A 24982-nucleotide genomic window follows, 5' to 3' on the forward strand; every position below is an offset into this window, starting at 1 on the left:
TGCAGCAGTACTATGTGAGCTATGTGTCACACTCAAAATACTAATAATTTTTACGTAATGAACCTTGATCTTGTGCTCAATGTGGTATATTAGCTTGTGGTAATATTATTCTTTTGTATCTAATGCAGTTATCTTTCTGCTCACTTAAGCAATAAAAAAGCAGATTCAGCAGAAGGAGCAAGCGTGCTGACTCTGGATGCACATTGATTGGTCCCAGAGATTTCTTTCCAGCAATATTTGGGCACACAACATTAGAACTGTTTTAAGTTGACTAAAATTTGCCGTTGCAGTATGGGTTTCTTTGCATACGTTTTTTAGTGTTTGAACTATGATTCAGAAGTTCAAAGTCATTTTACTCTTTTTACTTTGTAAGATAAGGAAGCTGAAATAGAAAAAACTATTGTTAATGGAAAGAATGGCTTGGACAATAGTTTAATTACTGAAGATTACTAGTTTTACAACTATAGTTTTGCTTCTACTATGAAATAAAATGAAACTTGTTTGTTTTTTATGTTCACTCAGTATCCTGTGGGATGTGCTTGATCTGATACTAGTAAACACATACAGAAATGTTACAAATACGTCAAACATGCTGAAATAGGGGAAAAATTACACTTGTAGATGCAATTCTGATTCCTTTGCTTCAGAGCTTAAAATGCCAGATTCTTCTTGAAGATTCTTACTTAGTTCAGAAAGAAATGTTAATTTCTTTTTTTGTCTCGTATTATTTAGAAGGAAGAATTTGTGAAACGTTGATAGACACATAATAGTCTTTGCCACATTAGTATTACAGTTTGCGGTATTTATATCACTCCCATAATGTATTGATCTGATTTTGGAGTGGAGTTTTAATTCTTTGAAAATACCTTGCTCCCCTGGAAGTATGAGTTAGTCAAGTACAGAACTTGCGTTTTTCATGCTTCATTGTGTAGCATTGGAAGAGACTGGTGCTACATTCCACTTGCAGCTATCACTATACTAGAAGAACATGCATTCTCTCCTTTCCTCTGATACCTACATTGTTTCTGATTTGTTTAAACTCATTGTTCAAGATTTTATTACTATAATTAATAAAAAGTTGTAGCACTTGTGTAGCATGTGGTATCCTGAAGATCAAAAAAAGCTTGACAAAATTATACTTAAGAGAGGAAGGTGTTGAAAGGTCAAATGTAAGCTTTTTCTGAATGTCCAATACTCTTGTAAACTCTTTTGCACTCGCAGGTGATGTCCAGAAACAATAAGAACTGACAACTCTGGTTATTGCCACTGGTAACTCTTCTCCCTTAACATCTTTCACAGGCAGAGCTTACGTTTTTTTGAATGTATATCTACAGATGCCAGGATCTAAGGGTAGGCATTACTTTGATTCAAGAGACGAATATAAACCAGTTCCTCTTAACATCTATGCCTCATTTGCTGGACAGTGGTATATGTAGTGATCATTAAGACTCTTTGTCCTCTAGATGAACCCTACAACTCTAATTGTATAGCTTTCTTGACTTGAAAATACAATATTTAACCCCTTAAAGGAGTGGATAGAGTTGGCAGTCCTGCTGCCTTAGTGTGGCCTCTCAGTAGCCTACTGAAGGGTAGCTATGGACTTAGTAGGCAAACTGGGTATGACGTTTGCCAAGCAGACAGATGTCTGTTCAGTAAGGTTATCTTCTGGAGTTGAGCTGCTGTTTCTATAATTACAGTCAAAGCAAAACAGAAAATGTATGATTTGCATTTAATGAGGATTAATTCTCTGAGATATTGGTACAGAGGATTGCCTAATAAATTATCCTAGTTCCAAGATATCATAGTAATATTTATCTTTTTCCCCAAATTAAAAAAAAAAAAAAATCTAGCCCCTAGTTATCGTCACCTTTGTCAAACTCTGAAGCTGCTTTATAAGCTGTCAGTATTGGAAATTACTTGATTTTAATGCAAATGAAGTTTTGCTAAATGCTTTTTTTTTGGCTGAGAAGTGTGTGTAATACGTTTTTCTTAAACGTACAAAATAATTATACTTAAGAAATTGATTCTTGAGCATGTTTGAATGCAATTGTTGTTTAGTGTAAGGAATGTTTATGGGATATTTGTTTTAGTGATCCGTATCCTGAAGCTATTAATTTATAATTCCAATTCAGGCATTGATTTGTCATGTGAATTTGAACCAGTGATCGAGTCTTTCTGGTTTGCATCTTCCATACTTAATTTATGAAGATAACTAACTACCCGAGGCCTTGTTTTAGTGAGGAACTTCAGCACAATTTTAATTGTAAGCATTGCTTAATTGTAAGAAATTTGGTTTCTGAGAATTTCACTTGTATTTTACGTGGAGTAAATAGAATGATATACTGACCTAGGTTTGATTTGTGCTGACCAAGAAATATAAAATAACCATAAGATATGCTTTCCACACTTGATGTTCTATTTTTACTCTGAAGTAGCAACAGTGAGAGTATCTTGGTGTATCTGCTCCAAAGTATTTATAAAACACTGTATATTTTTAAAACACTGGCTTTAAATACTGGGATATTTATTTAACTGTATAATACTTGTCAACTTGTGCAATGAGAATGCATTTAACTTCTAGAAAAATGAAAAAGTACCAAAAAATTATGTAAATTCTTAGTGACACTTATTAATAGGCAAAGGATGCCTGAAAATCAGGAGAAGCTCTTCTGTATTTTTCCACTTGTGTACAGATACACATACTGACACATAGGTTGGACAAATTTTGTAGGGTGTTTCGGAACTTAGTAAGAAATAGATTTTATGCTAGCTTGGAAAATTATTAGAAAGAAAATTGGGGAGAGAAAGCTTACTATGCTAATACTTTTACACTGAAAATATCATCAGTGTTTGTTAACTCCAGTTGGTAACTGACAAAGGTAGGGAACACTCCAGTGTTGTTTTTCAGGTGTTATCCTTCGAGTTTCCAGATATTAACAACATATCAATTTACAACAAAGTGGAAGAATTAAATAAAATGATAGGTTTGCCTTTTGTGTAGAGTAGTGTAAGCATTTCATTAAATCCTTTATGATCCACTAATTTTGCATTGTTGACATCATATGTACCAAATACAAGGATACAGATACACGTAGTTAGACTTTTAGGCATAACTAGTCCTTAATTATGTGGGGAAAAAAGAGTCTAAATTGAAATACCTGTACTACAGTTAGAATTGGCTAGCTTAAATGAGCTTTAGTAAGCTCTTGAAACTGGATGACAAACTATGGTATTTCATTAGTAATCAGTAAGCATGTATGTGGACAGCAGTAACAGTTTCTAAAAATTCTAGTCTAATTTTAGCTATTGATGAAATCTTCTAGCTGTTAAGTACAGTGATTGCAAGCAAACTGAACTGAAATGCAGAATAAAAAGTTTGTTCATTAAAAATTCTAAAATGTTATGTGGGGGAATGGAAAGGAGAAAGCAGCTGGTAATAAGTCTTTCACAGCACTGTGCATTAAAGATTTTCAAGAGACTAGATATCTTCCAGCTTGTAGTCTGTTCTTGTAATGATTTTACAGTGACAGCTATATTTTTTGCTGATAGGCTAGGTGGTAAATTACAGTAGATTTTCTTTTGTTTCTGTTTCAGTTTTCGTGAGATGCCTTTTAAAATTAAATTAGTAATACTGTGGCTATTCTTTAAACTTAAACAATGTTAAGACAGGTGAAATTACTGGAATTGCTATAATGTACATATATATAAAAATGGAAATTGTAACACACATATGTTTTACATATTTCATGTTAGCAAGTCTTATGGATATAAGAACATCACCCTTTCTGTGGCCTCATGTCTACACTTTAAATACAGTTGCTTGACTAATGGGTCACCTTTGAACTTGTTTTTTGGACAATGTAAGTGTCTGTATTTCTGGAATCACTGTGTAGTTTGTGTTTTTTAGTATCAGTAAGAATTTTTTGTTTGTTCTTCAGCTTACATAGGCAGAATTAGTAGATGTTTTGAGAATTTGAGCCCGAATTATTATGGCTCAATTCCTCATTCCATATTCACAAAACAAATTGTGAAGGTATTTAGGGAATTTAGTGGATGAAAAATAAATTTTACTCCTTATATTTGCAGGTTATCTTACAGTCCACTGTTTGAAGTAAAGAGTGTTTTTGTTGCAAGAATTAGTCAGCAGATAAAAATGGAAGCTTTAAAAAAACCTGCATAGTCTGTAGTTTTACAGACTATGTAAATGTAAACTGATTCTCTGCACCATGAATGTCCTCAGAGTTTTCTCAAAGGTCATGTACTAGCAACAGAACAAAGAAAATTAAATACATTTGAGTTACTTTACCATTTCTTAGAGCAAAAAGCTGGAGCCCATTAAGGTCTGACAAGTACCTCTTAGCTATACTATGCATGGAAATTTCAGTGCATGATAGAAAGTTTACTTATTTGAAGTTGAATTTACGTTAGTTTTTAATTTAGCAGAGTAATACAATGTGCACTCAAATCATGATAGAAATACAAACTACATTTAGGAGAGCATAGCAACTGCAATGTATAATTCAGGTGTAATGCCAATGTGAATTTCATTACCTGTGCCTTATAATATGCTTGCTGTCACAGTGCTGGATGTTTCTGTGAAGGAATGTGGGAGTTGCAACTGATTCCAGCCCATTGCTTGCTTTCTATGATTGGTTGGTTTTTGCCACGGGAGCAAACACTTTCATAAAAACTTTGTCTTCTCATGAGTCACCTGAAAAGGATCGGCATCAAACCAGTTATATCTTGATCCTTCATTGTCCTTGGTGGCCATCACTTGGATGAGATCTGTTTCAGTAGAACATAGTAAATGATCCCTATGTGTATGGACATCACATATGATTTGATGTTGCAACTTTGAGTCTTAAAACTTATTTTGATTCTCTGTGTACCTTGCTTATGCATAATGTTATCTAACTGTTCCTTTCTCTTGTTCTAGCATGTTGTGTTTTCCTCTTTCTAACTAATGCACCAGTACTCACAAGTAAATCCCCAGCAACCTGTGAAGCCCTGCTTTTCTCTCCTTTCTTCAGTTTGTTAGACTCTTTCCATTTTTCAAATTAATCCTAAATTGGGATCAGTGCTTTGTTCTGCTGTCCGTGAAAAGTCCTGGTTGTGGTTTTCCCATCTCTCCTTTTCAAAGTTACCGATGAGATTTTTGTAGCCTTTGCTAGTATTTTAAATATTTTAAATAATTCTGTCTCCTTGTTTAAATGGTTGTGGTCTTATCTACAGTCAGTCGAATCACTAACTGTTCTTTATTGCAAATGCTGATCTTCTCTACAAGGTTCTTATTTGTGACTAACACCAAATAAAGAAGCGTGTTTTGCCAGAGTAATCATTCCTGTTTTAATGGTTACCACTCACCCTCAAGAATATCCTACGTACTATGTCAGCTTATATCGGAGTATAATACAATCTGGCCATGTTCTTTTAGATGTTACACATGTGGAGGTTTTAATAAATAACACAAAAATTTATTGTTTGAAATCGTTGGAAATTACATGAGACTTTGATTTAGCAGTGGTAGAGCAATGCACTCAAATCACAGTGAAAGTATGAATTATATTTAGCAGAGTGTAGCAATTGTAATACACAGTTCAGTCACAATGCAAGTACAAATTACATTTAACAAAGTGTAGCAATTGCAACACCACCAAAATTGCAATCACAAAACAAATGTGAGTTTCATTACACGATTCTAATGATATATTTAAGAAAAATCAGAGTATATCCCAGTATCTAAATACGTCTTTCATTTTTGTCAAATGGCCTTTTAAAAAGTGTTTTTAACTCTGAATTTTTCTGACCTTTCAAAATATTTCAAGATCTGCTACAAGTGATGTCTTGAACTATTTTAGTAGTTTTTAAAATAAAGCACTTCATTACTTTCCTTTGTGAGCTAAATTTTATTTAATCAAGGAGCTTTTAGGCTTAGACTCTAGAGCTCTGGTACATTATGGCTATCTTTACATAGAATTCTACATTTACTTTCCTTTGTAAGCTAAATTTTATTTAATCAAGGAGCTTTTAGGCTTAGACTCTAGAGCTCTGGTACATTATGGCTATCTTTACATAGAATTCTAATGAGAACTAAAATGTTAATTTATAATTCAGCAATTAGATTCTCTGACCAAAAATGCATACCTACTTTACAGGCCTGTTACTGTGCAGTACCATACAAGAAATAAAGTTTCTTGTACAAGAAATTAAAAGGTTTAAATTTTCATATTTTGCTATGAAATCTGAAGCTTTCATTACTGAGAAAAAAAAATAATTTTTTAAACTGAGTTTGCTGAAATATTGCAGGAACAGTGAAGTTGCAAGTCTTTTTCCTTGACTTTATTATTATTATTGTTGTTGTTGTTATTATTGTTATTATTATCATTATTTCCTCCAGGACATTTGAAACTATAGATATTGCCTCCCAGGGCTGAGATTATGCTCAACTACCTGAAAAATAACAGATGCTGCTCTGCTTTTCATAGCAGAGAATGCTGCTGTACAAAGCCAGGAAACATCAGTGGAACATAACCCCAAGCAGCAAAATCGTTGTTGAGACTGGCAAAAGCAAATTGTACTGTATTAACGTCTATGGCTTTTCACATCTGCTGGGTTAAATCAGCAAATACTGGCAACAGCCCATTCTGCAAATGGCCCGAATGTTTTCCGTCTGGGAATTAGAATTTAACTTAGTAAGCAAAAACCGTTCAAAGCAATAGTATTAAATGTTGGAACAAGTTTGCCACAAACTATTAAACCAAGAATGTTTGTGAAAACATTTATTTCATTCACTTACCCACTTGGAAAGCAGCACAGTAACTGTTTAGAAGTACTTTGCTATAGAAGGCGTTTCCTTTGTACTGAAACAGATTCTGGGCCATAATTTTCTTTTTATTATCTACACAGTTTACTTTAATGAAATGTTTCACTGTTCATAAAAACATAAAGGGATACAGATTCAGATAAATAATTGCATCACTAGAAAACTGGTATATCCAAAATTTCATTACATATTCTTTTTTAGATGTAAATATTAGTGAGAACTAGTATGGAGTTTGGCATAGCTAATCACCTTATAGTATCAGTACTACTAAGGATGAGCTATCATATGATGTACTAAGGTTTGTAACAACTGTGATTCATTTACATAAAGTCATTAATTGGCTCATCAAGTGTTTCTGCTTTTCTGTTGGGAAAAAAAGAGAACCGCTATATCTCCTTAGGAGACAAAATATCTAACTTCATCATTAATTGTATCTGGTAGAGTAACAGCACAAGTGAAGTGAAGTACTTGCAGTGAAGTAAAAGTGCCCTGGTTCTCCATGGAGAATCAAGGTCCGTGACCATTGTTAGGGGTGGCAGTAAGGAGGAGATGTTCTAAAATACATACGAGTATCCTGCATTACATCACCCTAGTAATACTTTTTTAGGGGGCTAGTATTGGCCATTTTAGACTTCCGAATGAATATGTAATACAATTTCAGCCAGAAACATATCAGAAGTTATAAGGAAGAGGCTTCATTCATGTAAAGGTATTAAAAAATTGTGCATTCCAACAGACTTGCATGGTAGGCCCTCCCTGGAGGGTGGAAGTGGAAGAAGTGTTACTCTCATTGTGTTAAGGCCACTCCACATGCTTATCAAAGCATACCAGAAAAGTGATATATCTAATGATATGTCAGTAAGGTGTTTCCATGTAGAGTATATTGTCATAGTCTATCCTATGAAGATTTTTTCAAATCAATTTAAACATCTATTCCAACTTTGGCGGTTTACATCTTATTCAGGTAATTTCTGTGTGTTTCAGCCTGTAATGCCTAACACATTTGCAGAACTCAAGCCTTTGTTTTTTTACCTGTAAATACAATTTAAGTACAAGTAGTAAAGAACTGAATTCTGTGGTGGTCCTTATGCCAGAGCCTGATACTCTCTGACTGGATTCTTTTAGATGTCCCTCATGAGAAGTATTTAGTATATACTGGAAGGTAGTTGGTGTTGCACAGGATTTTGCATTAGTAGATACAGCAATGAACTGAAATCACAATACAAGCACAATATAGCAATTGCAGTATAGAATTGGATCACAGTATAAGTGTGATTCCTATTATTAGTAGAGATATGCTCACTGCCACGATGCTGTCAATGTTTGCTGGGAAGGAGAACATGGGTTGAAGTCAGCTCAAACGTATTGCCCTTTTCAGTTGCTGAGTCTTCACTTTTAATACTCATATGTTGGACTGAACTGTATATGCACTTCCCATGACTGGTTTGTCTATCTCAGGAAGACATTTGCAATCATGTAATTAACTGAGGAAAAAACATTTACATGACCAGCCAATCCACTCAGCTAAGACAGACATTTATCTAAAAAAGTAGGCCTCCTTGATTTTGAGGTAAACTTTTCTTTCTTTTACAACAGCTGTAGGCAATCACTCTCTAGATTGTTCCCTGAGATTAAAGTACACAGAGTTCTTGCGTGTGACTTCTGAGTCTTCTTCGACTTCAGGAGCTTATTGATAAGTCACACGATGCATGGAACATTACAATGCAAGTAAAGGGAACAGAGCTCTGATTTACATAGACCTTCATCACCAAGAAGATTTTCAGGAGACTACCCGTGTTTGTTAGGTGGAATGAAGGAATGTCTGCTGAATAATAGATCCTCTTCAACATATGTTTTTTGTCTTCTATCCTAGGAAATATCGAGCATGGCATTCATTTTAAGTTGTTTATAAATGTCATGGTTTAGCGAGGAGCCACTATGGCTTGGTAACAGGGGCAAGAAGTTGTAGTGAAGAGCCGGTAAAATGTTCTTGGACTTTCCCCTGGCTCTTGGGTTCAGACCCACCTCCGGCCCAGCTGAACCAATTTGGCACCTCTGCCAGCTCTATTTAAAGACAGGAATTTGAAGTGCTTGGGAGGAGGTTTAAGAGTGGTGCAAAATGGAGGCGACCATGCAGACCCCACAGTCAGAGGAGGGAAGGAAGGAGTAGCAGACCAGAGACCCCTCTGCAAGCCATGGTGAGAATGCAACTGAACCCCTGCAACCCATGCAGGGCCATGGCAGGACTGAGAGCCACCAGCAGCTCCGGGTGAGTGCACCCGGATGGGCGACAGATTGTGTGGGGAGACGACCATGGCGCAGGCCGTGCTGGAGAGCCTGCACGCCACAGAGCAGCCCCACGTGAGAGGCAGAGAGGAGCTGCAGCCTTTGGGATGAACACAGGTCGGAGTAGTCCATGCAGGGCTGCCGGGTGTGTGAGGTACCCCGTGGAGGAGCAGGGAGGACTGGTGCAGAGCCCACCTGGCCTGAGGAAAGGCAAATGGCAGAAACCGTCCAGAATAGACTGACTGAAAGCCCCATTCCCTGTACCCCTGAGCCGTTCAAGGAGGGGAGGAGATAAAGACACCAGGATCAGGACTCTGAGCCGGGTAAAAGGGGAGGGGTGAGGAGAAGATGGTCTTAAAGGGCTGGTCGTGCTCTTCATCGTTGTACCACTCTGTGTTGTTTTATGTTGGTTATGTGTTGGGGTTTTATGGTTATGTTTTAGTTGGCGGTGGATTAAATTATTTTCTGTTTTCTTCCCCAAGCCGAGTAGCCTGAACTGTTTTGTCAGGGACAAAATCGGCAGTTAAGCCCTCCCTGCCCCTTGGCAATTCTCAAGCCTTTGGTACTTGAGTCTAATACTGGTCTTTTGTCTGCTGATGGGCCTAAACCAGGAAAATAAATAAGGTCATCTTGAGGGTTTTCTTTTTTTCCTCTGTGGCATCAGGGAATTCTTGAAACTCTAGATATTAGTTTGAAATTTGTTTCCTTTGAGTAATACATCTTTGTCAGCGCACCAAATCTTAGAAGGTCCTGGTGGCTCTTACTCTTTACACAAGGGCAACGTGAAGTTTAATTTACAGCTATAAAAGCAGGAGCTGGTTTGATATTTGTGTTTATATTACAATGTACACTTAAAGTCATGTTGTGAACTTTACAAGCATGATAGGAAGTTCTATAATAATTTTGTTTCTCAACTGTGTGTGATTGAGCTGCTTTAGTTATGTGAGTTTGGGGTCGTCTATATAGATCTCTCTAGTGGAGCAAGTACAAGTCTTTATTTTTATTTCTTATACAGTGTTATTTTTTTGTGTCATTTTTTTGGGACTTGTTTTGAAAATAGCTGTATAGTAGAATTTTTACATAGTGCAAGATGCTATGTACACAGTGCTTTTTTAATTGTAAAAATGTTTTATTTTGGTGTAAGTTATTTAATTTGTTTTTCATATTTTTCATCAGATGTGGAATGTTCCAGATAGTAAAGCCTTCATGTGATAACTAGAGGATTTAAATTTTTATAGTTAAAGAAACTTTCTACTGTATTTTCATAGTTAAGGAATTTTAATACACAGTGTACTGGATGGTAGTTCTTACAGTTTCACTTTGAAGCAAGGAGTGTGCACATAAATCTTCGTGAAATCAGCCTCTAAGCATGGGGTCTTACCTACTTGAGTTCTCCAGAGACATGGTCTCAGGAAAAAAGTGAGCTTGACTATAAGAAAGTGAAACAGATAATTAGAGTTCTGTTGCATTGTTGAGCAATTCTGAATTCTTATAAGTAGCATTTGTATTTCAGGTTAAGCATAACATTTAGACTTGAATATGATGTTATGTGAGAAGGTGTTCTGCTAAAGAGATGTTTATTTTTGTAGATGAAGTGATAGCCTTAATTTGTTGAACAATATTTGTTGCTATGAAAATAATTTATCTAAAGTAGACTGTCATGATTCAGATGGTGATTAAACAACAGGAATAGCTCAGCTGGAGACTTTGAAGATGGTGCAAACTTTAAAGATGGACATTTGTCCGTCTGTCTTTTGTGTTATGCATGAGACTTTGCAATCTTTTGAACAGGGCTGTCAATTGAGCTGAAAAGCATGTCCAATTTTATTGTCAGTTTCAACTCTGGTATTTTCTTTCATTCCCTCTGACAGCAAGATGTATCCTGTGCTATATTGACATTGATTTGATATTTCACTTAATTTGTAGTGTAAGTTTTGTTATGAAAACTGAAAAAAACAAATGACACGTTGGAGTTCTCACCAGGGAGTTCTGCCACACACCTGTACAGAGCCCTGTTCATGCACATACTGGCAGTGAACTATGAGGAAGTGCCAGTGATTTGATTCAAGATACAGCAGACAGAGAAGTCAGAACAGTTTCCCTACCTCTATTTCGTGTGTTATATAAGAAAATGCACTCCAGTATTGCTGTATTTGCTGATCTGAATCTTTAAGATTGTCTGTCTTAGGCCATTGATAACTGCTCTTAGAGTGAGGCCAGTTCATCACGAGGAACTGAATAATGATGTATATTGTAGAGTGTTGTTGGTTGGCAACATTGCATAACGTGTCTGTTCATTAAAACTTACTCTACCAGAGCTGAGACAACATTCTCAAACTTTTTCAGAAAAATGCCAGTATGTGAGAGTTTTATTGTAGTGCTTCATGAAACATTACACACTGAGCTTGTGAAGTGGATTTGTGATTTTGTGTGATTTTTGGAGGTCAATATTTGAATGTCTTTCACCACAGGACCAGATACTTCCACAGTTGTTTTTCCAGGTTCTCAGTACCGGGAAATGGCTCTGGTATGTAGTTAAGGTAGAAAGTATGCATGCTTATGACAGTGGAGCTTCTGAGATATTTTAGTTCATATGGACACCACAAATCGCTATCGATTCTTACTTTGAGAATCCTCAGTTAAGGTGAGTTTGGAATGGTGGCAACCGAAGGCTGCTTGTGTCTCTTATACCATTGCATAGCAGCATATGGAGAAGCTGAGCGCTTCTGTATGACATAGCTGGTCAAAAACCACTGAGCTCACAGGAGGCTCACAGGCAGTGATATTTTGCCTTTTCTGGGTGTGCTGCTGAGCTTGTGATGATAGAGTGATACTTACAGAGTATAACGTGCAGGAAGATTGCATCAGGAAGCTTGGGTACTGTAGTTCATTCAAAGAGAGTGAAAGACTGCAGTAGGAGATTGAGAAGGTCATCATACCTCAAAGGGACAAAATTGTGTGGTGGTTTACCCCGATGTCCACCTAGTCATAAAATCACTCCCCCTCCTAAACTGGACAGGAGAGAATGAAATACAACAAACAGCTTGTGAGTTGAGATGAGGACGGAGAGATCACTCAGCAATTAGCGTCATGGGCAAAACGGACTCAGGGAGAAAAAAGTTTGATTTATTAAAGAAACAATAACGCTTTTTGGTTTTGTTTTGTTTCTTTACTAAAGAAACAACAGACTAGCGAATTTAATAAAGAGGTCTTTAAACTAAGGGACTTGGGGGGTAGGGGGAGAAGCAAAACAGAACAAGCTGTCCCCTCTAGCTGGGAAACAGGGCAGGACAGGGAATGCAATGATAAGTGCCCTTCATCTGCACACTGGGCTGAGATACAGAAGGCTGACCACCCTGAGAAAGAGCCAAACCGGGGAGGAACCTCCTGCACCTGCCCAGGAGAACCTGTGTGTTTGAGTAAGCCCCTGCCCTGCCTCTACAGCAATGCACGCAGCCTGGGGGATAAGCAGGAGGAACTGGAGATGTGGGTGCGGATGCGGGGCTACGACCTCATTGCGGTCACAGAGACGTGGTGGGACAGCTGCCATGGCTGGAGCACAGCCAGGGAGGGTTATGTATTGTTCAGGAAAGACAGACTGACAAGGCGTGGAGGTGGAGTTGCTCTCTATGTGAGGGAGCAATTAATGTGTACTGAACTGTGCCTGGGTGGGGATGAGGAGCGGGTAGAGTGCTTATGGGTAAAAAATAATGGGCAGGGCAAGGCAGGTGATATTGTTGCAGGAGTCTGCTACAGGCCACCTGATCAGGAGGAGGATGTGGATGAGGCCTTCTACCAACAGCTGAGAGCTGCCTCACAATCACCATCCCTGGTCCTCATGGGGGACTTCAACCATCCTGATATTTGCTGGGACAGCCACACAGCCAAGCACACGCAGTCCAGGAGGTTCCTACAGATTGTAGATGATGACTTCATGTCGCAGGTGATTGAGGAAGCAACAAGGAGGGGTGTGCTGCTGGACCTGGTACTGACGAATAGAGAGGGCCTGATTCAGGATGTGAAGGTTGGAGGCAACCTCGGCTGCAGTGACCATGAGATGGTAGAGTTCAAGATCCTGTGTGGAAGGGGCAGAACACAAAACAGGACCATGACTATGGATTTCAGGCAAGCCGACCTTGGCCTCTTCAAAGATCTACTTGGACAGATCTCATGGGATATGATTCTAGAAGACAGAAGTGCCAATGAGAGCTGGTCAATCTTCAAGCACCACTTCCTCCAAGCCCAGGATCAGTGTGTCTCAATGAGCAAGAAAGGAGGAAAAGGAGGCAGGAAGCCTCCATGAATGTGGAAAGATCTGCTGGGACAACTCAGGCAGAAAGCAGCCATCTATGAGAGGTGGAAACAGGGACTGGCTTCTTGGGAAGAGTATAGGAACGTTGCCAGGGCATGCAGGGGTGCAACCAGGAAGGCTAGAGCCCTTCTAGAATTAAATTTGGCCAGGGATGTTAAGGACAGCAATAAGGCATTTTTCAAGTACATCAGCAGCAGAAGGATGGTGAGGGGGAATGTCGGCCCGCTGCTAAATGCTGAGGGTGCCCTGGCGACCGAGGATGCAGAGAAGGCTGAAGTACTGAATGCCTTCTTTGCTTCAGTCTTTATGGCAAAGGCTGACCCTCGGGAAGCCCAGTCTGGCAAGGATAACAGGATGGCCTGGACAGCAGAGAACTTGCTCTGGGTGGAAGGGGAAGAGGTTAAAGACTTGTTGGCCAAGCTTAAGGCTCATAAGTCAATGGGTCCTGATGGGATGCATCCTAGAGTGCTGAGGGAGCTGGCTGATGTGATTGCTAAGCCTCTCTCCATCATTTTTGAACAATCATGGAGGACAGGCAAAATTGCCTGAGGACTAGAGAAAGGCCAATGTCACTGCAGTCCTCTCAAAGGGCAAGAAGGACGACCCAGGAAACTACAGGCAGGTCAGCCTCATATCCATCCCTGGATAAGTGATGGAACAACTCATCCTGAATGTTATCACTGAACATATGAAGGATAAGATGGTTATCAGGGGGAGTGAACATGGCTTCACCAAGAGGAAATCCTGTTTGACTAACCTGATATCCTTCTATGAGTGCATAACCAGCTGGCTAGATGAGGGGAGAGCAGTGGATGTCAGCAGACGAACCTCATGAGGTTCAACCAGGGCAAGTGCAGATTCCTGCCCCTGGGGAGGAACAACCCCACGCACCACTACAGCCTGGGGATTGACCTGCTGGAGAGCAGCTCTGCAGAGAGAGACCTGGGAGTCCTGATTGATAATAAACTAAAGATGAGCCAGCAATGTGCCCTCATGACCAAGAAGGCCAATGGCATCCTGGGATGCATCAAGAAGAGTGTGGCCAGCAGGTCAAGGGAGGTTCTTCTCTCCCTCTACTCTGCCCTGGTGAGGCCTCATCTGGATTCCTGTGTCCAGTTCTGGCCTCCTCAGCTCAAGAGGGACAGGGAAGTGCTGGAGAGAGTCCAGTGCAGGGCCACCAAGATGGAACATCTTTCATATGAGGAGAGGTTGCGGGAGCTGGGGCTGTTTAGAGAAGAGGAAACTGAGGAGAGATCTTAGAAGAGAAAACTGAGGAGAGATCTTATCAACATTTATAAATATCTAAATGGCAGGTGTCAGGAGGCTGGGACATCCCTTTTTTTTCGATGGTATCTAGGAATGGGACAAGGGGTAATGGGATGAAGCTGGAACACAAAAAGTTCCACTTAAATATAAAAAAACCCTATTTCACTGTGAGGGTGAGGGTGCCCTGGCACAGGCTGCCCAGAGGGGTTGTGGAGTCTCCTTCCTTGGAGGTCTTCAAGACCCACGTGGAAATGTTCCTATGCAACCTGATCTGGGTGGACCTGCCTCTGCAGGGGAATTGGATTAGATGATCCCTTCCAACCCCTACCATTCTATGATTCTATGAATAAGAGCAGGGAGATGAGAAATAAAACCATCTTAAAAACACCTCCCCCCACCCCTCCTCTTCCCAGAACTCTCATTCCTTCCCCCCAGCAGTGCAGGGGATGAGGATTGTGGCTAGCTCATTACAGATGGACTTTACCGCTGCTTTTTCTCAGGGGGAGGCCTCCTCACACTTCCCACTGCTACACTGTGGGGTCCCTCCCCACGCGAGACAGTCCCTCATGAACTTCTCCAGCATGGGGCCTCCCATTGGGGCAGCTTCTCACACCGTACCCCAACATGGGTCATCCACTGAGAGAACAGTCCTTCAGGGACTGACTGCTCCAGCCCAGGTCCCTTATGGGATCACAAGTTCTGACAGCAAACCTGCTCTGGTGTGGGCATCTCCCCCATGAACTCCCAGGTCCTGCCAGGAACTTGCTCCAAGATGAACTTCTTATGGAGTCACAGCTTCCTTCAGGCATCCACCCGCTCTGGCGTGGGCTCCTCCACAGGCTGTGAGTGGGTCTCATCTTCCCAGTGGTCCTCTATGGACTGCAGGGGGTGACCTGCTTCACCGTGGTAAAGCACATATCACCACATATCACAGGGGAGCCTTTTCAGTGTCTAAGCACCCTCCTTCCCCTCCTTCTCCACTGACCTTGGTGTCTGCAGAGGTGTTTTCACATTCTCACTCCCTGTTGCTGTTGCAGTTTTGCAACTGCGCAACAACTTTTTCTCCTTCTCAAACACATTGTTCACAGAGGCGTTACCTCAGACACTAATTGGCCAGGCCTGGGTCAGGTGCAGGGTCCAGCTTAGAATTGACTGGCCCTAACCCTGTAGGCTTCACAGGAAGCTTCACTGGCAACTCTTTTTGTTTAAAGAAGCCACCCCTGTAGTCCCCTGCTACCAAAAAACCTGGCCCAAGCAAAACCACTACAAATGGATAGTCAGAGATGTTAAAAGATCAGAAACAAATGAGAAGGGTTTGCTTCTAGTCAATAAGTAGATGGAAGTAGTTCTTCTAAACATAATATATAGGAGAAAAAGAAATTCATTAAAATAGAGTGGGTGGTTTTTGAGGTTGTAGAAGACACAGTCTGGTACATCTGCATATGACAGGGTCTCTGGCTTCATTTGAAAGTAAATACAAAGCTTGTGAAAGCAACAAAATGATACAAGAGTGTTGCCAGCTTTATTCCTGGCTCTTGCATTCTCTTCATTCTCTTGTTCTGGAAAGAATTTATCACACAAGAGGGAACTGAGATTTTGGAGTTCATATGTAATTAAGATGTAAATATTGTTCTTGTCAAGAGCAGAAGCAATATGGTCATGAACTCAGCAATGCATTGGAAGCAGTGAAAAACTAGAGCACTATGTGAGACAACTACAGCTGTTGTTCTAGTATTGATTCTAGAACTGGAAATAAGATAGATTTTTGAGTGAAGAGGAGCATAAATAGGCTGAGTTTCAGGGTGAAAACTTTGGCCCTTATGGGATAATTATTCAGCAGTGATAAGGAGGGATGCAATCAAGAGGTATAAATTTCAAAGGTGTCAAAGATGTCAGTTACAAACCTTTGCAACAAATTCTGTGTTCCTCTGTTGTCATCATAAGACATGATCAAGCCTTGACATCTTTGTGAGGTCACATCTATAAAGGAAATGTTTAAAATAATGGCAGTGTAATCATGTGAAAGAAAATAGTATCAAAGGAAGAATTTGGAAAATGAGTTAGCGAAGATTAAGCACTTGTGAGACCATTCTGTAAGGGAAAATTTAAATTGAATTGGAACTAGCAGCATAAATTTCAGAGCTATTTATTTTACAGTTTTGGAAAACTGCAAGCTATAGAAAAAAAGATGATTGGCCAGAATGTTTTTAACTAAAAGCTTAGTTAGGCTTTTAACTTAAAAAATAAGTATTTCAGAAAGCTATAAAAGTGATGCCAGCATTTTATATTGCCATCTCTTCCTTGTGTGCAGCTATTTATTCATAACTATTATTTTGCAGCCATGTTATTCACCCTAAAACTCTGCTGATGAATGTTGACTTGATGACAGCATTTTTTGCAGGTGTTTTGTATTTGTTCTTTTACCTGGACTGTTGGCAAATGTTTATTGAATTGATATTAGTTCTCTTGAGAAACTATACAAAATGTAATAAAAATCACATACAGAATACATTATTTTGTTTTTGCTACATTTGACTTACCTTTAGACAAATATTTTAATCTATATTTTATTCAGCACTGATAAAAATGCTGGAAACTGTATAATTTTTTATAGCAGTGAATGACAATTGATCATAGGAGGAGACCCATAAAGCCTTCACTTTCTTGTAAAGTGGGTGAAGGCAGTCACAGGCTGAAGGAATGTGGTGATTCAGCTTAATGTACTCATGAAACATTTCTCTGTTATTGGAATTTTCTCCTTCTGAAGTGTTTTTTCTTAAATGCATCATTAGAACAGGACTATGCTGTAGACTTTTCTTTGTTATTTGAAAGTTCTATTCTATAGCTTTCACATTTTCCTTCCCACTTTCACATTATTTTAATTGACGTCTACATGCCTTCTCATTGATCATAGAAGATTTAATAGACATTATGCACTTGAATGAGCAGAAGCACAGACCTTATCATTAGTCAGAGCAATGCATAAGGACACAATTCAGAAGAGTACAGTTAACGTCTCCTGTCAGCAGTGCTTTCCTTTCCAGAATGAAAGGACATTTCCCTGCTCGTGGTCATATGTGTTTGCAGGTGGCAAAGTCACTAGGTTGCCTGTGAAGATATCTTGAGTTTTCTGTCCAATTGAAACAAGTGACTGCTGGTGTTAAACAACCCAATCATTAGTAGTTATGCTATTGATTTCAGTGGGGCAGGGGTTTTGCACTCATTGTCCTTTTCACAGCCTTCTATTTTCCACAGCTTTCACAATAGCAAAGGACTAAATTTTTAAATTGCTTCTATTGAATAAGCTATTTGAGTCCCAGTATGATTTTATTTCCCAGCTTCTCTAGAGGCTTTTAATTTCATAAAGTCAGCTTTAGGGAATCCTGCACAGAAACACTGCTAAACCAAGCTTTTACAACATCCAGAACAGATCATTGATATTACAAGTAATTTTTTCCCATAGGGGATCCAGCATTCATGCCCAGTTACAGCTTAGATCTGATTGTTCTCCATTACTCCCTGGCTATAAAATTTATGTCTTTTTCTCTTTGCAAAATTGAGTGTCAGTTCCATGAAGAGTTGAAAGGTGCCATTCTGGGTGAATGGAGTTGTTTGTCTGGTGCTGATTGACAGGATGAATTATGTTCCATCTGTAAGGAATTTGGGGCGGAGTGCATGGAAGGGATAGGGTGTAGAGGTTGGGGAAAGGGAGATGTAATGTTGTAGAATTATGAATACAAACTGTAAGCAGTAGAGCTAATGGCATAGAATCATTGAATGGTTTTGGGGCAGTCAGCTCATGACACAGAAGTGAATGCACTTTTTGTGTGCTTGTTTTGATGCATAATTCTTTTAGACTTCTGCATTTCGTGCAGCACTGTTTTATCTTCATTGCTAGCTCACATGATAAAATCATTTTTATTTGTCTTCATTCTAGGACTACAATGTAACCAATTGTTTGTTTTCTTTAAGAACTGCCTGAGACTACTTTAATTGAAGAGAAAATTCAAGAGACAGAGACATGGGCCAGGCCTCTGGTCTACCTTTGGCAGACGAAAGTACCCAATTTCAATGCCGAAAAAGAATACAATGCAGCTTGTGCAAAAAAGGAACCACATTGTGCCATTTGCACTCTTCTTATGCCATACTACAAGGTAAGCAAGATCCTAGAACCATCATCTCCAGGTGAAGTGTGAAGTAGCTGCCCAGCTACCTAATTTACAATAAATCAGGAATAAGGTAAGTGTATGTATTTGATTTGTGTAAGAAGGAAATAAACTCACTATTTTAAAATGAGAACTAATGATCTGTTCACCTTGTGTTTATCCTTGGTTTCTCTTAGAGCTTGTTTAAAGGTTGGTGTTTGTGTATGTATGCTTGTCCTTGAAATGACACTCTTTGAGGTGATGAATGCACATAGGTTGGTAACTTTTCATCACTTCCTTGTGCGTTTGGCTTCAGATGGTTCCTATTGGAGCCTGTTTGTATGTCTCCGTCCTGCAGTGTTGAAATAACTATTTCTGCAATGCTTGGGCATTCTGGTGAATAATACTCACACAAAAACAATTCCACGCAGAGTGTTGTTTGATACTGGCTAGTGGAATTATTGGTTCAAATATCATATAAAAATGCTGCTGTAGTAATATGGTGCTAATATTGAAGCTGCTAGACTGGAATCCCCTCAGCGTGGGGACTAGGAAAAAGACTTTTATTGCATTGGACCCAGTTAAAGGGCTCAAAGAGAGACAGATGTATGGTATTATTTAATACTGCTGCAGTAAGAGTAGTTTGCAGGCTGATTGGTATTCTGGATTTCACAGTTATATGAAAAATCGAGAAACTATGGAATGACTGTGATAAATACCTAGACACAGTTAATTTTCTCATACGCTGTTACATTGTTAGAGCGAGAGCTGGGAGGGGAGAGATCATTTCATCATTGTCAAAAGGAAGAGTAAGTAAGACTCTCTCTTCTTTTGCTTTAATATTAACTTTGTTTATTTTCCAGACAGACAATCATGATGAAGAAAGTCCTGCTTTTGGGGAAGCAACGTCAGCAGAAACATCGATGGCTGAAAATGAAAAGACTAAACCTCTGATTCCAGAAATGTGTTTTATTTATAGTGAAGAAAACACTGAGCACTATCCATCAAATGCCTTTATTGAAGAAGATGGAACAAGTCTTCTGATTTCCTGTACAAAGTGTTGTGTACGAGTTCATGCAAGTAAATACACTAATTGTTCAGATTGTACTGAACAATTTCAAGTTTTGTTTCATTCATAAATAATTAGGCTGCTAGTATGTCTTTAAAAATACTTGAAGAACATTTTTGTATATAATGCTTTAATCATTGGCTAAATTTTTTAAAACTATGTTAAGTTTTCTATTAACTTAGAAATGATTGCTTTGAAAATAGTGAAGATCTAACTTTACAGGAAAAAATTAATAGTCACAAATTTTTTGTTCTTGTTTCAATTATGAGCTACTAAATCCCTCTTTAACTTCTCCTATTTGTTTCTAACCACCACTGTGTGATGTTAGTAAGTCTTATATTAAGTAGTCAAGGTGAAATTCTGCTGAATTTGAGTACTTGTGAATATTGTTAATCATGGCAGATATACAATAATTTCTTTCACCTTGCATTCTTCCTTATTGCAAAAGCGACTGATGAATGTATGTTTTTTATGCAGTATCTTCTACAGACAGTAGAATTTGAATAGCTAATTCTTAAGAAGTCCATGTGACATTCTTACATGAAAGTGTGGTACACTTGTATATACTAGATGTCAGTGCATTAAAGTTGTACATTTTTACTGCAGGGAGAATTGGTGATTTGCTATTGAACTGATAGAAAATAAGAAAGTTTCATTTTTTGGGGTGTTTCATTTTTGGTAGGGTTTTGGGTTTTGTTTTATTTTATTTGCTTAGATATTTGGTTGGATGGGTTTTTATTTTGTGTTGTTTTCAGAAGACTGTCTAATTGATATACTTCATAAACTATGTAACTAGCAGTACGCTTAGATTGGATAAGTGTCCTTGGTCACAGGAGATGTGTTTTTACTAGTGCTTTGCATTGCGTGACATCATAGATGGAAAGGCAGGATATATTAATCAATCCATCTCTCTTATGCTAGGTTGCTATGGTGTTCCTTCTCATGAAATCCATAATGAATGGTTGTGTTCTCGATGCAGAAAAGAAGCCTGGACAGCCGTAAGTTCCACACATTGCTTGGTTTAGTTATCTAACACATTAGAGAGTAGGGAAAAAAGAAACAGTAGCACATGCATGATTGCATGTGGAATGTAGCCTGTGTATTTTTTGTTCTGAACACACACCTGCTGGAGAAGAATTGTTTGTAAAATACAATTAGATTTCAATTTAAAGGACTGGATAATAGAACATAGTTGTTTGCAAAACATTGTTCAAGGAAACAAAGGAAAATTTAAATGCACGTAGAGAGTGAAGAAACAAGATTTCCTCTAAACATTTTAGACTTAGGGTATATACGTATAGGCAGCTGGAGAAATCACAGTCAAGAAAGAAATTTTACAGCATTTAAGGTTTACTGTGCTGTATAGGCAGAAAAAGGCTTAATTTTTGAGGCTCCTAAATACCTATTATTTCACATAGAAAGTGTAACATAGTTTTATACAGCAGGGGGTAGTAGTTCAGGCAAATAGTAGTTCATATTAACCCATTGAACCCATAGACATATGCTGATTTTAAAACAACAGTTTAAAGTTTTACATTCCACTAATCTACATATTTCCTAAACTTGGGAAAAGAAAAGGAAAAAAGTGACTTAGAACTTCCTGTTACAAGAATACGGTCCATCTATAATGTTCAGGCTTCTGTTGTCTATCTCATTAAATAACTATTAAAATATTAATTGGATCGATTTCTATCTTTCTGATGTGTTCTATTTTAGTAGGAAGGATATTCTTAGAAGGTGAAATCCAATTTTTACCTTTCACTTGTTACCAGAAAACCTTGTTATAGCTTTTTTATTAGACAGTCTTCTAAGGAGAACTTTCTTATTCTTGAAATACCATGTAGAACAGCAATAGGACTAAATCAGATGTTTTTATTAAAAACACTGACAAATTTAAAATTATGCCTTGGAATACCATCTTAACTGCAAAATAACAGTAACAGATTTGAGAGGAAATTTAAGAAATTCTTTGTCTTTTGACTATAGTGTATTTTTAACATCAAAAGCAAATGAAAAATAGTAAATCAAAATTCAGTCATATATTTTTTTAATGCTTTATTGTAGAAAAGATTCTAAAATAATTCTGAGATTTTAAGGTTATTTTATAAACATTCTTAAATTGAAAAGGACATTCAGATAGCACTTTGGCACGTGGAAGATAGCAATAGTGAGATAATGACTAACTTCACACATTTACTATGACTGTGGGGTAATAAAAGGGGAACTGGGCGATATGACAGAAAAAGGAAAATGTTAGGGAAAAGACTAAACTTGACTTAACTGGGATTTTTCTTCGACAAACTTTTAGGGGAAAAATTCACACCTAAGGACAGCACTGATTTGAGAAGAAAATTTTACTGAATAAATTTACTTCTATTATGATTCATTTAAGTTTCTGAAAATAGGGAAGCTGGGAATTTTAGGGAAAGTACTTTTTGGCCAAATTATTTGAGAAAGTAAGACGAAGGAGTGGAAGAGATAGCAAAAACATACAGAAAATAGCTCAATGGAAATTTTATGTGAAGAGGTTCTAGTATTGAATTTTTGCAAAAGCACATGCTAGGAACTGGAAAGAAGGCTCAATGTATTTCTGGAAATGTATATAATAAGTGTTAAGAAAAGGTGATAGGAGTGAAATGGAGCATCGTTTTCACTATGCAAAGGCTAGACAGTATGTGTTGTCCGTTTGGATGATTTATGGAATGTTACTTTTGGCTATTACATATTTGACTGAATTGCTATGATTGTGTGTGTGCCTTGGTTACTGTGCAGCTAAATCGTTAGTGCTGGCAACTTAATCTCTCTATAGCTTGGATTTGGCAACCTGAGTGAGATGAACTTATACTCCAAGGGAGCTCTTAATACAGATATATTTGTGGAATAATACTCACAATCTTAAGGTTAGGAGTTGTCATTCAGTTGTTAAGCTAATGAAATGTTGAAGATTGAATGGACCACACTGGTATTAAATTTACTTAAAACTTCTCCTCTATAATCTGCTATTTTCTGTTCTTTAGTAATTATGCCTTGTTCACGTGTCAATGTGAACTGTTCATTGTTAGCTGAAAGATGTTGCAGCGACAGATAGTAGGTATCTACCAACTAGGTTAAATAGCAAAAATCCAACAGTTTCAAGGGTGTGAATAATGCACCATTATTTATCCAGATGTGAATGATATCCAATTCACTTCTTTAACAGTAGGATCTGTCAAATCTCTTGAGATGCTGAAGCAATCCCACAACTATTAGCGATTATCTCTTGAGAGTTCACAGAGCTTAGGTGAGATGCCAACAGCCTGGAATATTTCATGCTGCTTATTAAAAGGCAGGAGCTGTATGACTGTATGACCCAAGGAATTAGGTGGCTGTCACCCTATCTTCAATTTCAGGAGAAAAAGTAAAATTAGTAAGGATAAACAAAGTAAGAAATAAGTGAAAGATTTCACCCTAACTTTCAGATGCCTTTGGTATTGTTTTAAATTCAAGCGATAGCATAGATATGATGTAAAACAATAGATATCAATCGTATAGGAATATGACTTTGCTTTCAACACTCAGTATCTCAGGCCACCAGACATCAGTCTCACCACACTGTTAAAGTCATCTGGAGAGTGATAAAGCTCTGTGCATTGTTTGTGGTTTGCTTTTCGTGTCCTAGCGGAAGGCACATAGAAATCTAAACTGGTCTACTTTCGGTTATTCAAGTTCATTGCTCAGGAAATAGGGGAGTATACTTCACGTGAAACTACCAAGGTGTTAAAATTGCAGAATATGTCAAAGGCTTTTTCACAAAGATCAAATGTTACTCAAAATATTGTTTTCTTCAATTATTTCAATATTTCACTGAAGGGAAAGGATTAATAAGAAGCATTCCTAATATATTTCCTGTAATTACTAAGGACCATGGGGGTTTTGTGGGCTGAAGTTTACTGATTTAGGTTATAGGATTACTGTTTTGAATTAGATCCAAATACTGTTCGGGATTGAATCCTACTGTTTTGTAGGATAACATTATGTTACTACGTTGAAGAATTGATATAAAATACATCATATGTAATTAAACAGAATACAATACTTAGAGAGGAGTTACAGGTTACGCACATATAAGATGAGAGTCCCTACCTAAACAGTAGCTCCTTCTGCCAGCTGCAGTTGTGACCTCTCTGGTCACAAACAAAACATCAGTCTTCACTTGTATCTAAACTGAAATATCACACCAGGATGTTTAAGCTTTGTAGTGAAAGTGAAGCCTGAAAAACATATAGAACTATCCTTCTGCCCTCTTCAGCTTTTATGAAATCCCAGCTGAAGAACTGTATCTAACAGTGAACAGACTTTCATTTACAAAAAGTGAACCTGAATGGAGTGAAAGAAAAGAAGAGATGGAATTGAAAAAAAAAACAAAACAAAAACACAAAACCAAAACCCAAAAGTCTTTTAGTGATTCCTGGTAAACCTCAATCATTCCACAAGGGAGAATTGAAAAGTGTTAACCTTCTTAGTATAGCCAGAGGAAGACAGAAGGGAAGTAAGTAGCATTCTGTCATGTGCAATTATATTTGTTTGGCAAACAGGAACAAAATCAATTGCCTTTCTCTCATTTTAGTGACAAGATGGCTTGTAGCAGCTTTAAACTGCTTCAGTAAAAGTTGATGTTAATGCCAGGAAATTTAGTAAATTTTTATTTCTAAAAATAGCGAACTGCTGGAATAGGTTATAAATTTTGTAGAATATAATCCTTCATGATTTGTAAAAACATCTTGCGAGAACATTTTCCAGGAATAGTTGAAGAAAACTTGATTGTGCCTTGAGGCAGGAGAATAAAATAGACTCTGAGGTTTCTGTTTTATATGGTTCTGCTTTGCTTGTTTGTTCTCTAGTGAGTAATACTGGTCAATGTAAGTAGACTGTACTTCTCTTTGGAGAAAAAGATTATTAGTTTGAAATATAATTTAGATGTATTAGTGTGGTTTTGCATGTATGGAGCATCATTGCTGACATCAGCATGACCACGAATTGCTAATACGTATTTGAGTCCAGTTTCTTATTTTAGGATCATATTTCCGTCTCTTCAGGTTTTT

The 24982-nt window shown here is 38.0% G+C and overlaps 1 protein-coding gene across 7 annotated transcripts in view; it reads left to right on the top strand.

Annotated features, from left to right (window-relative positions):
- The window catches only part of KDM4C (lysine demethylase 4C), a 282638-nt gene that overhangs the window by 155007 nt on the left and 102649 nt on the right, over positions 1–24982 (top strand). For 6 of the 7 annotated variants that reach the window (XM_062017621.1, XM_062017619.1, XM_062017624.1 and 3 more), the window contains 3 exons: positions 18660–18841; positions 19696–19912; positions 20823–20899. In XM_062017621.1, coding sequence (XP_061873605.1) covers positions 18660–18841; positions 19696–19912; positions 20823–20899 — 476 coding nt within the window. The remainder of the gene's footprint in view (positions 1–18659; positions 18842–19695; positions 19913–20822; positions 20900–24982) is intronic. The other variant, XM_062017625.1, reaches the window with a different exon arrangement.

This window comes from Colius striatus, chromosome Z (genome assembly GCF_028858725.1).
Source record: "Colius striatus isolate bColStr4 chromosome Z, bColStr4.1.hap1, whole genome shotgun sequence".
Classification (NCBI taxonomy): Eukaryota; Metazoa; Chordata; class Aves; order Coliiformes; family Coliidae; genus Colius; species Colius striatus.